The 15,517-nt window shown below is 32.7% G+C and overlaps 3 protein-coding genes and 1 non-coding gene across 5 annotated transcripts in view; 3 read left to right on the top strand and 1 right to left on the bottom strand.

Annotated features, from left to right (window-relative positions):
• Window positions 1-63: 63 nt before the first annotated feature.
• Window positions 64-873, top strand: LOC111415432 (general odorant-binding protein 28a-like). Its single transcript, XM_023047131.2, has 5 exons — window positions 64-156; window positions 210-294; window positions 348-439; window positions 490-610; window positions 663-873. The coding sequence occupies exons 1-5, from the start codon at window positions 106-108 to the stop codon at window positions 761-763; spliced, it is 450 nt and encodes a 149-aa protein (XP_022902899.2). The 5' UTR covers window positions 64-105; the 3' UTR covers window positions 764-873.
• Window positions 874-3,836: 2,963 nt separating this feature from the next.
• The window catches only part of LOC111423732 (Src homology 2 domain-containing protein sprint), a 138,977-nt gene continuing 127,296 nt past the window's right edge, over window positions 3,837-15,517 (top strand). The window contains exons 1-2 of one of the 2 annotated variants that reach the window (XM_071199913.1): window positions 3,837-4,023; window positions 8,693-8,758. In XM_071199913.1, the coding sequence (XP_071056014.1) occupies window positions 8,696-8,758 (63 nt within the window). In that variant the 5' untranslated portion in view covers window positions 3,837-4,023; window positions 8,693-8,695. Of the gene's footprint in view, window positions 4,024-8,692; window positions 8,759-13,595; window positions 13,698-15,517 lie in introns of those variants that run through there. The other variant, XM_071199914.1, reaches the window with a different exon arrangement.
• On the bottom strand, window positions 4,386-7,828 carry LOC111415445 (uncharacterized). The gene is made up of 4 exons (XM_023047144.2): window positions 7,696-7,828; window positions 5,743-5,967; window positions 5,004-5,236; window positions 4,386-4,537 (listed from the first exon to the last, which is right to left on the bottom strand). The coding sequence occupies exons 1-3, from the start codon at window positions 7,804-7,806 to the stop codon at window positions 5,057-5,059; spliced, it is 516 nt and encodes a 171-aa protein (XP_022902912.2). The 5' UTR covers window positions 7,807-7,828; the 3' UTR covers window positions 4,386-4,537; window positions 5,004-5,056.
• On the top strand, window positions 12,977-13,071 carry TRNAY-GUA (transfer RNA tyrosine (anticodon GUA)). Its single transcript has 2 exons — window positions 12,977-13,013; window positions 13,036-13,071. It is a non-coding gene; the product is annotated as a tRNA-Tyr (tRNA).

The raw sequence follows: 15,517 nt of genomic DNA, 5'->3' as shown, positions 1-15,517 counted from the left end.
ATTACAATTTTAATTTTTCGTTCCCCCCCGTAACCTTGATCGACAACCATATAAAAGACATGGGACGTTTTAATAGATATCAAATAGTAAAGTGAGAAATACAGAATGAAATCGTTTCTCGTAGTGTTTCTTGTTGTTATTGCAGCGGCTTTTGCTGTAAGTTCAAAATTATTTTTGTGCCAAATTCAATTAATTTAATTTTTTTTTAGGACGAAAAAGAATTTGTCGCCGAATTTAAAGCACTCATAAAAGATGTTGGGACGAAATGTTTAAGCGAAGTTGGAGCTACAAACGGTAATAAAACTTAAATTTTAATCCAATCTAATTAATCGAATCCTATTTTATAGATGATTTAGATTCTTTAATAATGAAAAAAGAAATCCCAACGAAACACGAAGGAATGTGTCTTATTTTGTGCATGCATAAACATTGGGGAATTGTAAGATTTTAATAATAAAATAATTTCGTTAATAATTTAATTATTTTTAGCAAACAGCCGATGGTAAAATGGATTTAGAAGCTGGACTTAAATCTATAGCCCCACTAAAAGAATTTGATGCCGATGCTTATTCTAAAGCAACAACTGTTTTTAAAACTTGTCACGAAAAAGGTAACAAATTAATTTAAATGATTTATAAAAAAAATTAATCATTGTTTTTTAGTTGAGGAAGATAGTGATCCTTGTGTTACCGCTACTCATATGGCTAAATGTGGCAAAGAAGAAAGCGAAAAATTAGGACTCCACGAAAATTATGACATTTAAAACTAAAAAATCCGATTTATTGTTATTAAACTGTTATTTAGATCATACTTTTTTAGATCGATTTTTGATAGATGTAAAACGTTTTTAATTAAATGTTATAAAGCAATACACTTTTTTGTTTTATTATGTAAATAACACTTTATTATTTTGTTGTGTCATTCAGGAAATAACACGTTGTATAACTTTTAATAAGTTTTCAAAAAAACTCATTATCACAATTACATTGAATCCGCATCATTGAATGCGAAACAATGTTACAAAGGATTACATAAAAACTTATTGAGTTGATAAAATCTTATTTTTTAATAATAAACTTACACATTACAAAAGGATAATGAACAAAATATGATGTGATAAATGGAATGAAAATAAGAAAGCAAAATCAAATCATTTATATTTCAATGAAATTAACAATTCGCGTCTGAAGATGCACGGCTAAACTCGAAACTTTCTAGTTCTATGTCTAGTGTTAGTTCTAGTGACAGTGGTAGGTAGCGCTAATTAGCATAAGATATCATCAAAGATTAAAGAGTAAACAAGATGCGGCGCTTCGTGTCAGCACCTTTGATGCAGGGCTGCCATTTTTTATGACCTTGAACGCTATGGACCTTTAAATTGTAATGGTTTCTTATTGTCAGAACATTTAAATTGAAATGTCTTCTATTTCTTTTCAAAACTAGAGTTTCTCACTCTAGCCTCGCATTTTGTTTACTCTTTAATCTTTGATATCAGTATTGTTCAAAATAAAGCCGGAGATGAAGCAAGGAGCACTGCACTCGGTGATTGGTGACCTTGTCAAAGGTGGCAAACTGCCAAATCGCATATTCTGTGTGGATACGTCGACGATAATCATCGACTAAAATGGTTGAAGTTTGTAGAAAAATGGAAGGAAGCACGAAACAGGTGGGACTCATAATAAACGAAACAAAGACGAAATATATGAAGGTGAAAAGTAAGAAATCCCAAAAATATATACATCAAGGGCAGTCCAGTTTAAAGGGTGTCAAAAATTTTGAGTACCCAGCCGCTGTATTTGATACGATTACGAACGCAATAAAGGATAGAATATAAGCTGCAAATAGATGCTATTATGAACACTTAAAACTTGTGGAAACTTATCTTTAAGGCGCCAGTTAGCTGACACTAGTTTAGTTAAAATCCATTGGGGTTAATAAACTGGTATGGATTGCTGGCGCCAGTAAGAAGCCAGTTTAGTGGCGCCAACTAGCTGGTGGGTCAGAAGTTGTTTTCACATAAATGTGATAATTGTGAACTGGCACAATAATAAAAATGGCGTCAAGTGATGTACTTCGTCGTCTACTTAACGATTTAGGCCTTCTTGACCTGTACCTATACTTCAGATCACCTCCCTCTTGATTTCCACTGCAGTGCCAATTTTGGCATTCTGTCAACCTGCATTCTCTGCACGTGGCCCATAGATTTCTCTTTGTATTACTTGATTTTATCGTTAACTGCAAAAATTTCCAGTTCCTCTCTAATTCGTTTCGGATATGATCCAATCTGTTACAGCAAGAAACTTCATTTCAGCGGCTTCTACCTTGCTTAAGTCCTTCTTCATTACCATTGTCTTATAAAATTTCATTGAAGTATCATTCCTGCATTTATAACCCAAACTTCATCTAATACTTCCACACAAGTCTTGTGAAGATTTTCAATTTGTGATGTATGTCCTTATCGTGTTCATAGGGAGCGTCGCATCCTAGGTATTTAAGGAGATACGTAAGTAAAAGTTTCTTTAATTACTAAAATATATAAACGATTAAACGAACCTCATTGTTGTTTTTGAAGGATAAATGTCAAATCTGAGTTCCTGTTGTTATAACGTTTATTTTTTGTAAGTTGTTATTTGAAAACCAAGTTTGTAGTTTACTTAGATTGAGTTGGACCAATTTTGACATTTTTTTAAAATTTTTGTAGTTAATACTGTAGTTGAGTCATCAGCAATGAGGAAGAAGCTTCTGGAAGATCAATGATGTATAGGACAAAGAGGAAAGGTCCCAATATTGATCCTTGTGGGACGCCTCGCAGAACCTTTTTCCAGTCTGAAGTAATTTCAGCACCAGTTTGATCATACGAGACCACCGGCTGTTCTCTTTCTGACAAGTACGATCTGAAACACTCCAGCGAGTCCCCGTAGCTTCCAACTTCTTCAATAAGATGTCATAGTGGACACTGTCAAATGCTTTAGTTAGATACATCATTATAGAACTGGTAAGATCGTCGTTATTGCTGTAGCAATACACAATTATCACATTTATGTGGAAACAACTTCTGGCGCCACTAAATAATCCATGCTAATCTATGTCTACATGAATGATTCTATGTCTCTTTTTCTCTTCAGACCCAACTTTCAAAGCAATTCACTTGATAGATCTACATACGTTACTATATAAAATTTATGTAACATACGTTTGTGTAAATTATGATGGATGACTACTTTTTGCGTAACGTGTTAAGTCTTTATGAAATCAAATTTGACATATTTTGGTTTCAAACTTCGTACATATTGGGTTGCATACTCAACACTTAGTTTAGAAACGTCAAATTATGTTGTGTAGATGTTTTAATCCTAGGTTAACTGAGGACTAACCTTGTCGTGATCCAGTAATTTGACTAATAAACATTAATTATCCATTTTTCTTTGTTGTCCAATTACTAGATTTATTTTCTTTCGTTTAAATGGCCCAACAAAATTGTTTCAAATCCATCATTAAACCTATTAGATATTAAACCACTCATTATTTTCCATCTACTGTAATCTTGCTCTGTCGTTATCTTAAGATTGTAAACTCCGATGATTTTCTGAAAGAATTTGCGCTTCCCATATGTCTTTTTCTCCTTGCGTCTCTCTACGTAGTCTTCGTCGTCGTCGTTGGCTTGGTTCTATAAAAAAATCCCTTCGGCACTCGATCGCATAACTGGCGGCCGTCGGGCGCATTGTATGGACTCTTTCAGAGGTCATCGCATTCGCCCAAGAGAGCCGGAAAGTCTGCACCAGTGAGCTACCAACCGCGAACTGCGCATGTACAACCGTAGTTTTACCTCCAGTTTTACCTTTTACCTCGAGATTTATTTCGTTTTTTAAACAAATACTTAAATTTTAAATAAATCGCGAAGAAAAAAATTGTTTTTAATTAATTTTGAAGATTATAATTTAACATCTTTTTTTTGTGAGTGGACTATAACGTTTTTGTTTATATTTTTGAATCTATTAGAAGTTATTTTTTATTGTTATTGAGGTGAGCAAGTTATTTTTATAATTTATTTTTTGTTTAATTGGTTGTTATTAATGGATTCAGGTTAAAATATCTTGGGAAATCCACCCACTTGTATTTAAAATTCTTGTAACATACATCACCTTTCTATATAAACGTATGTAATAAATTTCTTTTGATTTATTCGCCAAATGGATGATTTAACTCAAATAAACTTTCTTATTATTTGCAATTTCTTATTTAAATCTTCAGCAACCTAAAAACCGATTCAGATCTGCTCTGGTTTGTTCTAATTTCGTCTCAACATGCGTCCTTTTATTACTTATTCCATCTCTCTCTCCCCCCATACAAGTAAACAACGTATAAATTATTAATTAGACTATATAAATCACAAAATAATTTATTAATTACATTTTTTTATTGTAACACTTATTTTGCTTAATAGAAGCAAAATAAGTTCTTTAACGAGGTTGACTCATTACTTCCTGCTGCGAATTGTTAATCGCCCCATTTACGTAAAAGATCCACGTTTTTATCTCTGTAAGAATCGTTTTAAAACCGGAGTTAAAGCAAAGTTACAAAGATCTTAAAATAAAATTGTAAACAGACCTAGATTTCTTCCAATAAGACCACTTAAATGGTTCTTTTTTTGGGTTCACCTGAGATTTAAAACTCGACTATACAAAAAAACTCTTTTTGTAAACTTTCGATATCGGTCGTTGACCTTTTTTTAAACACACCAAAAGAAACGAACGAGAGAAACTCGAGAGAAAAGAAGAAATCTATTTCTGGAATTTAGCCGGAAAAGAAAATTTCTTGATTGAAAAAAATTGTTATTAATGATGATACAGAGGATTTCACTTTAACCAATTTAATAAAGAAAAACGATCCCTTTCTCATACGAAGGGATTTCACATCATTTTTACTTATAATAAAAATAGAAAACATTATTTATTCGCAACAAACCTTATTATAAAATGAAATTTTAATAAATAAATTCTTACTTGAAATTGATTTAATAACACGTTATGAATCATAATGCCAGAGGGATAATTAATTAAACACGCCTTGATGGTAATGTTAAAGATTTTCTTTCATTCTCATTGATTGACCTTCGCTTTCTTTTTCCGTTTATCACTCCCAGTTGAAGCAAAACTGGATTTGTAGATAAAGCTGCTGCTGCACCGAGTAATGCAATACCCGCTAAAGGTATTAGAAGACCTTTTAATGCTAATCCCTGCAAAAAAGAAATCATTTAAAATCACATATCACATATTAGTTTGACAGTTATCAAAGTTGACAAAATTTCAAGACCACCAACTTAAAATAAAAAAAAAATTAAAATTAATGTTTTTTTACCAAAATTTATTTATAATAATAATATTAATAATTTGTTTTATTAAAATTAATTGATTAATAAATTCAAATTTCTATAATTATTAATTATTTTTAAAATTTATTTAGATATTTTAAAATCAATTTTTGACATTTGAGGTTATGTTATTGTTGTGATTGAGCGGTTTGAATTGATGTAGATAATTTTTTAATTTAAATAAGTTTAATTAGTTATTATTATGTTATAAACATCAAATAAATCTTTTTCGAAGCATTAAGGAGACACGTAAGTTAAATTTTTTTTAATTACTACAAGATGTAAACGATTAAACGAACCTCATTGTTGTTTTTGAAGGATAAATGTCAAATATGACATCTAAAAGATTATTCAATGTTTTTAAAAGTTACCCCAAAAGAATTGTGCGAATTTCCTCTACTTGGTGTTCTAAAAGTTTGATGGTGTTCAGGGCTTGCAGAAAATCCATAACCTCCATGTTGATGGGTTTCTTCGTAATAAGGGGGTGGTGGATAATGTTCTGGTGGTTCATGAGGGTTGTATTCACCTGCGCCTTCGTAACTTGGTGGTAAATAATAACGTGTTTTGTAGGGTTCTAAATTTTGGTTGTTTTCTTTCTAAGAAAATTAAAAAATTTTTTTTAGTGGAGTTATCATCAAAGAAATGCAATTTTCATCTAGAAATCTCGCGAAGTATTCTCCAAATTGGATTCTAGACTTTATCGAAACGTCGGGAATCTAATTTTAGTTCCAAACTGCATGTACAAATGGATGAATTGTCCTGATACGATTTTGGATTGTAAGGAAAAGTTTGTAATTACATTGGCAAGACTATAAACTTCCTGGTAAGGTCTGGAATTGTACTGGGTAGGTGCCAAACTTCAAAGTTGAGTCTGGAATTACAATGACCACGCACTATAAAGTTTAGAGTTGTTATAAATGAAGCTAGCCGAAATTCAAACTACTAGAAAAGGTGTGTATTTATGCTAAATGTCTAAAACTACGCTGACAGGAAGTATGGAGCTTTATGCAACAGGCTTAAATCATACTGTTAAGACTCTAGACTCTATACTTTAATGTTAGGAATGACACTGGCATGAAAAAAAAATGTCAGAAATTATTCTGACCGATTCTAAACAATAACAAAATGTCTGTATACAATGAAACTAAGATTGGGAAGCTTAACAGGGTCTGGAAACATTAGAATCTGATTAACAATACAACAAAGGGATGAATCATAAGGTGGTCAAGAAATAAAAAATAGAAAGTTTGGAAAGACACTGGTAATAGAAGAAGCTAAGTTAAGGCCAAGCAGAAATCAAAATGCCTGAACAGAGACTTATATTATATAAAAGAGAAATTCAACAGATGCTGACAAGATCAGAATTGAAAGTAAAAAGACTGGTAATACAACAAAGAAATTGCAGAAAGAATTTGAAACACTGAAAAGAAACTGTAAAGGTAAAAAATGAGCTAAAGGCAGAAGAGGAAGATTGAAAATAGGCTGGTTTTAGAAGAAAAAGATTGATCAAAGAGAAGAAAGATTAGAAGGGGACAGTATACAATGATTGAGTAATGATAAGAGAGACTGGAAAATGAACGATTACAAGAGAGGGAAGCTGAAAGAGAAAAGAGACTGGGTAGACATGAAGGGGATTAAAAAGAGACTAAGCACAGAGTGAAAAGAGACTTGGCAGAAAGGTGACAAAAGATTGCTGATAGAAAAAAGACTGAACAGAGACTGTAAACAGAACAAAGAGGTTGGAGAGAGAAAAAAAAAGACTTTATTAGGAAGACTTAAATGAGGTTGGTAAGATAATAAATAGGCTGAACTGAAAATGTATAAGAAAAAAAGAGTAATGAGAAGATAAAGACTGGAAAAATACTGTAAATGCAAGAAAGGAACTAAACACAGAAGAGGAAGATTGAAAAATTATACGTTTAAAGCAAAAACTAATAACTCTAGACTTTAGGAAAATGTTGGAAATGACATTGATATGAAAAAGAGATGCCAGAAATTATTCTGACCGATTCCAAATAGTAACAAAATGTCTTGTGTTACCTTAATCTTCAAAAACAAGCTTGAAAATATGATGACCAAACACTTTTTAGTAAAAAAAAGATTTGACTTATTCTGATTAGGTTTAATAGTCCAAGAAAAAGTTTGGAATTGCTCTAATATGATTCTAGACTGCAAAAAATCTGTAATAATGCTATCAAATTCATGCCTAACTCAATTCCATACTGACTCAAACTTTTATCCCAACCTAATTTTATCTCCACCGGAAGATTAGTGTTTTTAATTTGAAATTTGATTATTTTAACTAAAAATATATGAAACTTAACTGTATCCACAGATACTCTGTTATCAGCAAAAGTACCCAAACATAATTTAACACCACCAAAAACCACAAAAAAATAAAAAACACGAAACATCTTGAAAAAAAAACCTTTCATAACTAAACGCTCACAACATTCTCATTCCCCTTTTATGCTTTCTAAAAAGAAGATTGGTCGGGATGATGATCGTATTGTTGTCCTTCCGAAGCTCGTCCTTCGGTCTATCGTTAAGAAAAAAAATTTCTCTCGAATTTCACGAAGATGTCAACCGCGAAGGAAACGCTCGGTTGACAACAATACCACGGATTACATCTAATAGCCTTGAAAATTGCGTTCTACTCTGTAAAACGATTATCATTTCAGTAATTTGTTGAAATAAGGAAAAAAAGAAAGAAACGGAGGAATAAAAAGAGAGAGATAAAGGAAATGGTCAAATATAGGTTGGTGCAATAAAAGAAAATGGGGTGGATCTTGAAGGGCAATCTTATTAAGGTTTGGTTCATATTTCTACGATCGTAAATTTGTGATGGGGTTTTATGTGTTTGTGGGGACATCAACAAAAAGATTCGAACAAATTTCTAAATGTTTATAAGAAAGGGAGAAATCAAAAAAATTTTGTTATTTAAATTTGTTCCTTTTTTTCTGTTTACTCCAGTTGTTGCGATATTTACGCTCCCCTTCTTATTTTCTTTTTCACATTTAAATATAACCACACTCGGCACTGAGCCGTCGAATATCATTTCTTTTTCCCCGTGGGATTGAGAGTAATACTTCCATTCGTAAGCGTTGGGAAAGAACGTAGAAAAGGGAAATTATGCAGAGGACGTGGTCAAGAAAGGCGACTAAATCTTCTACCCTACCATTCAAACAGTTACCGTCGAAAATCCGGATGCATCCGGAAAAATACTATGCGTTTTAGAACCATTACGAGAATTGCTTCTCTGCGAAATGATGATCCTCATAAAAAAGTCCTTTAAAAGATTGAACTTTTTTTTTGTTCCAGATAATGGCTCATTTTATACAATTTAGAAGAAATCGGAGAAGTTCAACTTCGAGTGTTTACATGCAGGTAATTATTTATTTAATTAAATAGGGTGATTTAAAATAATTGCGGGACGTGTTTAATTTGCAAAAACGTCCGTTTTAAAAAACAAATCGCCCAACATCTCTTTGGTGTTGTTAAATTAACAAAAGACCGAGACGCAACACGCATAAAGTCGCTTTCAGTTTTAATTAAATTGGAGTCGGCCACCAAAACTGCACCGGGGAAACTCAAAAATTACCATACTAATCAGATCTGGTCGTTTCGTGGGGTGAAAACTAACCAAATTTGTTAAAATTTAGAACTTAATCAAAATCAAAAGTGAATCGAATTGTGTTGAAAGTGTTATAGTTGTAGCCAAAACATATAAACCAAGCGTAATTCTAGTGACAGTCCCGCCGAATACATTAATAACATCGAGACATTAATCAAAACCGGTCTACGTTTGTAGCGAAAATCGGGTTTGATGCATTCTAACCGGGCCATTTACATAGACCGGCTTTGAATACAGATTTCCAGTTCGGGTTTAATCTCCACCGTTCATAAATCAGGCCCCATTTGATACTCCACGTCCTGAGGGGGATGGGACGATGCAAGCCACGCAACAAACGTACCTTTGGAATTTTCAATTATTGTTGAACAGATTTATACGCTATTCCAACTATCTACTAAAAACTCTATTTTAAAATCCTCGAGAGAAAAGCAACAAAAAAATAAATCTTTTTTTCGGGCAACACATTTTCGATGTAATTTGAAATTACTCGTGTTTTTGGTATCATCTGGGTGGCTGATATTACAAGCCATATATTCGCGTTCCGATAGTGTATGGTGGCGGTACTGTCCTCCGTAATTACTATTACGCTAATATACAACTAGCCAAGAGTTACAGGATTCACCCTCCCCCCCCTAAACCGTGGCCGCTTTTCCGCCGGCTCGAAACAAAGGGACGGGCATTGTTACCGAGGTGGCGTAATTAAAACGTAGTTAAGCGTAGCCCCTTGAAACCGCAACGCCAATGGACCGTCGCTTTTAATGTAAATTCCGGAAATTTTATTAGGCCATCACGAACATTCACGACAAAAGATGAATTATGAAATTACGATATTGACATTGTAACAATTGCTTTTGTAGTTATGTTCGTATTGGTTTTAGAAATTTCAAAATCAATCACTACTCGATTACAACAATATGGAGATTCACTTCTAGCCAAGCTGATATGGCCTGAGACACGAATCAGAAGCATAAAAAATCAAAATGACACTAATAACAGAAGAAAGAGGTTTAATAAAGGCTAGCATAAGAGCAGGAGATAAAGTAAGGGAAAGAGATACTGGAAAGTGACTGCAAAAATAAGAAAGTGAGAATAAGAATACTGGAAATAGATTGATAATAGAAGGAACTAATAGTTAAGAATAAAAATATGAAACTAAGACTGGGAGTAGAACAAGAAACTCGGTAAAGGAAAGAGAGAGTAGTAATAGAATAAAGAGGCTAAATTGGAACGACCATAATAAGATAGATTTCAAAAAGGAGAGGCTAAAGAGGGCTTGAAAACATTAGATTGAGCTGATATTAGCAAGAAAACAAAATGACTGAAAAGAAACATATGTTACAAAAGAAAAATTCAACAGATGCTGACAAGATCAAAAATGAAAGTGACTGGTAACAGAACAAATAAATTGAGGAGAGAGCTTCAAATAGTGGAAACAAACTGTAAAGATAAAAAATGGTCTAAACACAGAAGAGGAAAATTGAAAAGAGACTGTTTTAGAAGAAAGAGATTGATCATAGAAAAGAAATACTAGAAGGGGGCTGATAACAGTATACAATGATTGAACATCGGCTGGGAAAACAAAAATAATTGAGTAATGATAAAAGAGACTAGAAAATGAACGGCTATAATAGAAGGAAACTAAAAGAGAAAAGAGACTAGGCAAATATAACTAGAGAGAGGCTAAACATAGAGTGCAAAGAGACACGGCCGAAAATTACTAAAAGATTACTGATAGAAAAAGGAGACTGTAAAGAGAACAAAGAGGTTGGAAAGAACAAAAAAAGACTATAAAAGCAAGCAAGTGACTAGCCCATAAATTAGGAAGACTTAGAAAGAGCACAGGAAAAAAGAGCCATAAGAAGAGACAAACTGGGAAAATACTATAAACCGAAAAAAGGAACTAAACACAAAAGAGGAATATTGAAAATTTTACATTATAATGTTTAGGATTCACCGTTGAACACCACTTTATCTCATTCTAGGTTCAATGCAAGTGCAACCTACACCACTCCAAATTTATTTGTTATTTTTAACCTGTAATAATCAACAACTGGGAGGCTTCAAAGATAGCCTTACGCTGGAAAGAACTTCCAGGTCATAGACAAGCGAAGAGTATGATAACTCCGTCGCAAAACAAAACCAAAGAGGTTTTATGCCTCAGCAAAGGGGATCTAAGGACGCTGTCAGGCTACCTGACCGGCCATGTGCCCCTAAAATACCACCTCTTCCACATTGGACAAGCTGAGGATCAAACTTGTCGACTATGCAACGACGAGTCAGAAACTGCTGAACATATACTGTGCAATTGCGTCGCCAGAGGCCGTCTAAGGCACAACGTCTTCGGTAAAACTCCCCTGTTACCTACCGACATAAAGGTTCAAGACCTCAGGACAATACTAAGGTTCATTAAGGACCTACATTTGCCCTAAACCTTTGGAGGGCTAAAGTTACAATAAATCTTATAGGTCGCGGTAACGAGAGGGGCCGCTCTCCTCAGCCCGGCAGCAATAATAATAATAATAATGCCTGATATAATAATGCATGATAGAAGGTTCCAATTAACGCAAATTGAAGAAGAAGTAGTAAGACACGGCTTACTACTATTTGTATATTTTTCAGAATTTTTGTATTGAAAATCATAATCCGATCACCACATCCAGTCACAGCGACTGGAAGTAGAAGAATATGAATACTAAGTTATTGCATTTTGGTGGTTAATATAGAATGAAATGTCACTTTTTGTGCACGTCGAAGTGCTAAATTACTAAATTATAATTCTTTTTAGTAAATACATAATAAACTTATAATAATAACTACCATGATAGTCCTGAAAACAATATGCACGATATTTAACAAGTGTCTTAGAGGAGATGACATTCGACAAGATTGGAGAAAGTCCCAAATAAACCCCATATACAAGAAAGGAAATAGGAAGGAGTGCGGAAATTACTCGAAACGCAAGAGAAATTAAGGAGGAAGAGGAACAAAGTGGTTTCAGACCTGGAAGAGCTTGCGTAGATATTTCATTCATGCTAGTTGTGAAAAAACTGTCAAAAGGAAGGGAAATGCCCACTTCAGAAATTATGACAAATGCAGGCATCAACAGAACTTACATCCATGCTATGAAAGCGTATGATAACGCGGCAGAGGTTGAGGTAGGAAAACTCATAACTGATGCTTTCTCTCCTAAGGACGTGTCAAACAGGGATGCTGCTTCTTTCCCACAATATTCAAGATCCATATCCACTCAACCCTAAAACATTGTATGTGAATAGGAGATACTCACATACACACCATGCTGTTTGCGGACGACCAAATAGTTTTTGTAGAGGACGAAGGGGATATGAGGTATATGTTAAATACGCTAGAAGATGAAGACAATAAATGGGGCTACTCAATATATTGTAATTGGAGGAACGGGAAGGGACATAAAATTGGAGACCGGCATTATAAAATATGTAGAACAGTACGAATACCTTGAAGTAATTATAAACGAAGACAGAACGGCCAATAAAGATGTAATGAGGAAACTTGGCAAAGGAAATTCGATTCTGTGGAATAACAACCTAACGATACAAACATAGAAATATATGTATGCATCAGAAGTGTGGGTGAGAGTTTCTGCTAACAGCAGAAATGATGTTTTGGAGAAGATGCTGCGGCATAACCATGGTGGACCGAGTTGAAAATGAGGAAATAAGAAGTAGAATGACGGCACAAAACTCAATAATAGACACTATCAATGAAAAGCAACTAAAATGGTATGGACATCAACGCCTAATGATTAAAGAGAGCCTAGGAAAAAATTGATTTAGGATATCAAATGTGGAGATGAAGAGGAGTTTAGATTTAGTCATAAATCACACAAATTACTCCTCTACTATTATATTTAAACAATGTATTACTTAAAATATTTTTTTGTTATAAAAAATAGAAAGAATTATAATAACAGAGAGCATTTTACCTACAAGCCTTCGATAGCTCAGTTGGTAGAGCGGTGGACTGTAGAGGTTTTCGAAACGTTGTAGATATCCATAGGTCGCTGGTTCAAATCCGGCTCGAAGGAATTTTTTTTTTATGTTTTCTTATTTCACTTTTCTTTAAATACTTGAAATACACCATAAAGTTGTAAATTAAGATTTAATTGTTAACAATTTAATATATTTTATAATTTTAGAACTAAACAATAATTTTTTTTGTATTTATTCTTTTTGAAATGTAAATAAGAAAACCTCGTAACCTATTTATACTGAATCCTATTGTTACCCGTCATTGTGACGATGTATTTAAAGCCGGTAAAGGTCATTACCTTTCGTCTCTCGACGAATCCACCTGACGAGTCACCCAAAACGCCACAAAGCTACCTTAAAATCCGTTTTAATAAAGGTGAAAATCGTTTGGTTGAAAAGTCGCGTGTCTGGGGCCACATGGCTCCTCGATAGTACAACAGAGGGTAAACCAAAGACCGCGTGCGAAGGTTTTAGTACTCGACAGTTAACCCGAATTGAAAGACCTCGCAGAAAGTCTTTCAAAAAAAAACTTTTAATCCTCCAAGTATAAATATGACTATTAAAAGTTTCATTAAATATAAAATAAAAATGTGAAATTTATTAATTAATTATTGTTTAGTTTGTTATTTTTAACGCAATTTGTGAGGTGTATCTATGTTTTGAGATGTCGAAATATTTTGGGGTAAGATTCGAAATATATTATATATTTACGAAATGGTATTTTGTTTTGTTGATATCTTTTTGTGTTATTTGTTATTCGTCAATCTCTTCAGATGTTATGAGTAATGTTCTTTGCTCCCTATTCTACGCGATCAATAGTCTGGTACTGTCGGGAAACACCGCTTCCAGACAAAATCTTTCTGCCCTTTCGTCTGGTGTGTTACCCCCACGATCCCATTTCATTCCCCACAGGCTATGTTCGTACAACCTCGACATCTATCGGAACACTGACCCTACTCAACACTTCATTTTTTATTAATAATTTAAAAATTTTTTAATAGTATTATTTAAACCAAATTTAATTAATTATTATCTATAATATATGAAGACGCACGACTAAACCCGAAACTTTCTAGTTGAATACATTTCTAGTCTGTATAAAAATTGGACCGCGTTATAGTAGTTTACTTTAAAGTGAGTCCAAATATGACGCATTTATCGCAAAAAACCAAAAAGTTTGAACTTTCAACTTTTAATTTTGACATATTTGTCAACATCATAAAAAATCCTTTAAAATGAGTCCAAACTCGACATATTTAACTTTAATATTAATGGAGATACAATCACTTCCGGTTTGAAACGTCAACGTCAATTTTGACATATTTATCATCTTCATTAAAAAACCTTTAAAATGAGTCTAAAGATGACGCACTTATCTCAAAAAGCAAAAAAGTTGGAATAAAAAACATTAAACCCGAAGTTAGCAACAATGAAGATAGCAATTTAATTTTTAAATATTAATACCAACTTAATTTTTAATTTTTTTTTATTATATTTTTGTTTTTGTGACAAATATTAAGACATTTTATAAAAATTAATACGTCAAAATGACATTGACATTCCTAACCGGAAGTTGACCATAACTTCATTAATATTGAAGATAAATATGACTCATTTTAAAGTATTTTTCACGACGATTATAAATATGTCAAAATTGACATATTTGTCAACATCATAAAAAATCCTTTAAAATGAGCCCAAACTCGATATATTTAACTTTAATATTAATGGAGATACAATCACTTCCGGTTTGAAACGTCAACGTCAATTTTGACATATTTATCATCTTCATTAAAAAACCTTTAAAATGAGTCCAAAGATGACGCACTTATCTCAAAAAACAAAAAAGTTGGAATAAAAAAACATAAAACCCGAAGTTAGCAACAATAAAGATAGCAATTTTTTTTAAATATTAATACCAACCTTAATTTTTAATTTTTTTTGTTATATTTTTGTTTTTGTGACAAATATTAAGACATTTCATAAAAATTAATGTCAAAATGACATTGACATTCCTAACCGGAAGTTGACCATAACTTTATTAATATTGAAGATAAATATGTCGAGTTTGGACTCATTTTAAAGGATTTTTCACGACGATTACAAAAATGTCAAAATTGTCATATTTGTCAACTTCATAAAAAATCCTTTAAAATGAGCCCAAACTCGACATATTTAACTTTAATATTAATGGAAATATAATCACTTCCGGTTTGAAACGTCAATTTTGACATATTTATCATCTTCATTAAAAAACCTTTAAAATGAGTCCAAAGATGACGCACTTATCTCAAAAAACAAAAAAGTTGGAATAAAAGACATTAAACCCGAAGTTAGCAACAATCAAGATAGCAATTTAATTTTTAAATGTTAATACCAACCTTAATTCTTTATTTTTTTTTATTATATTTTTGTTTTTGTGACAAATATTAAGACATTTTATAAAAATTAATATATCAAAATGACATTGACATTCCTAACCGGAAGTTGACCATATAACTT

Source organism: Onthophagus taurus, chromosome 11, assembly GCF_036711975.1.
Source record: "Onthophagus taurus isolate NC chromosome 11, IU_Otau_3.0, whole genome shotgun sequence".
NCBI classification, from domain to species: domain Eukaryota; kingdom Metazoa; phylum Arthropoda; class Insecta; order Coleoptera; family Scarabaeidae; genus Onthophagus; species Onthophagus taurus.
This window is presented reverse-complemented; position numbering and strand designations above follow the sequence as displayed.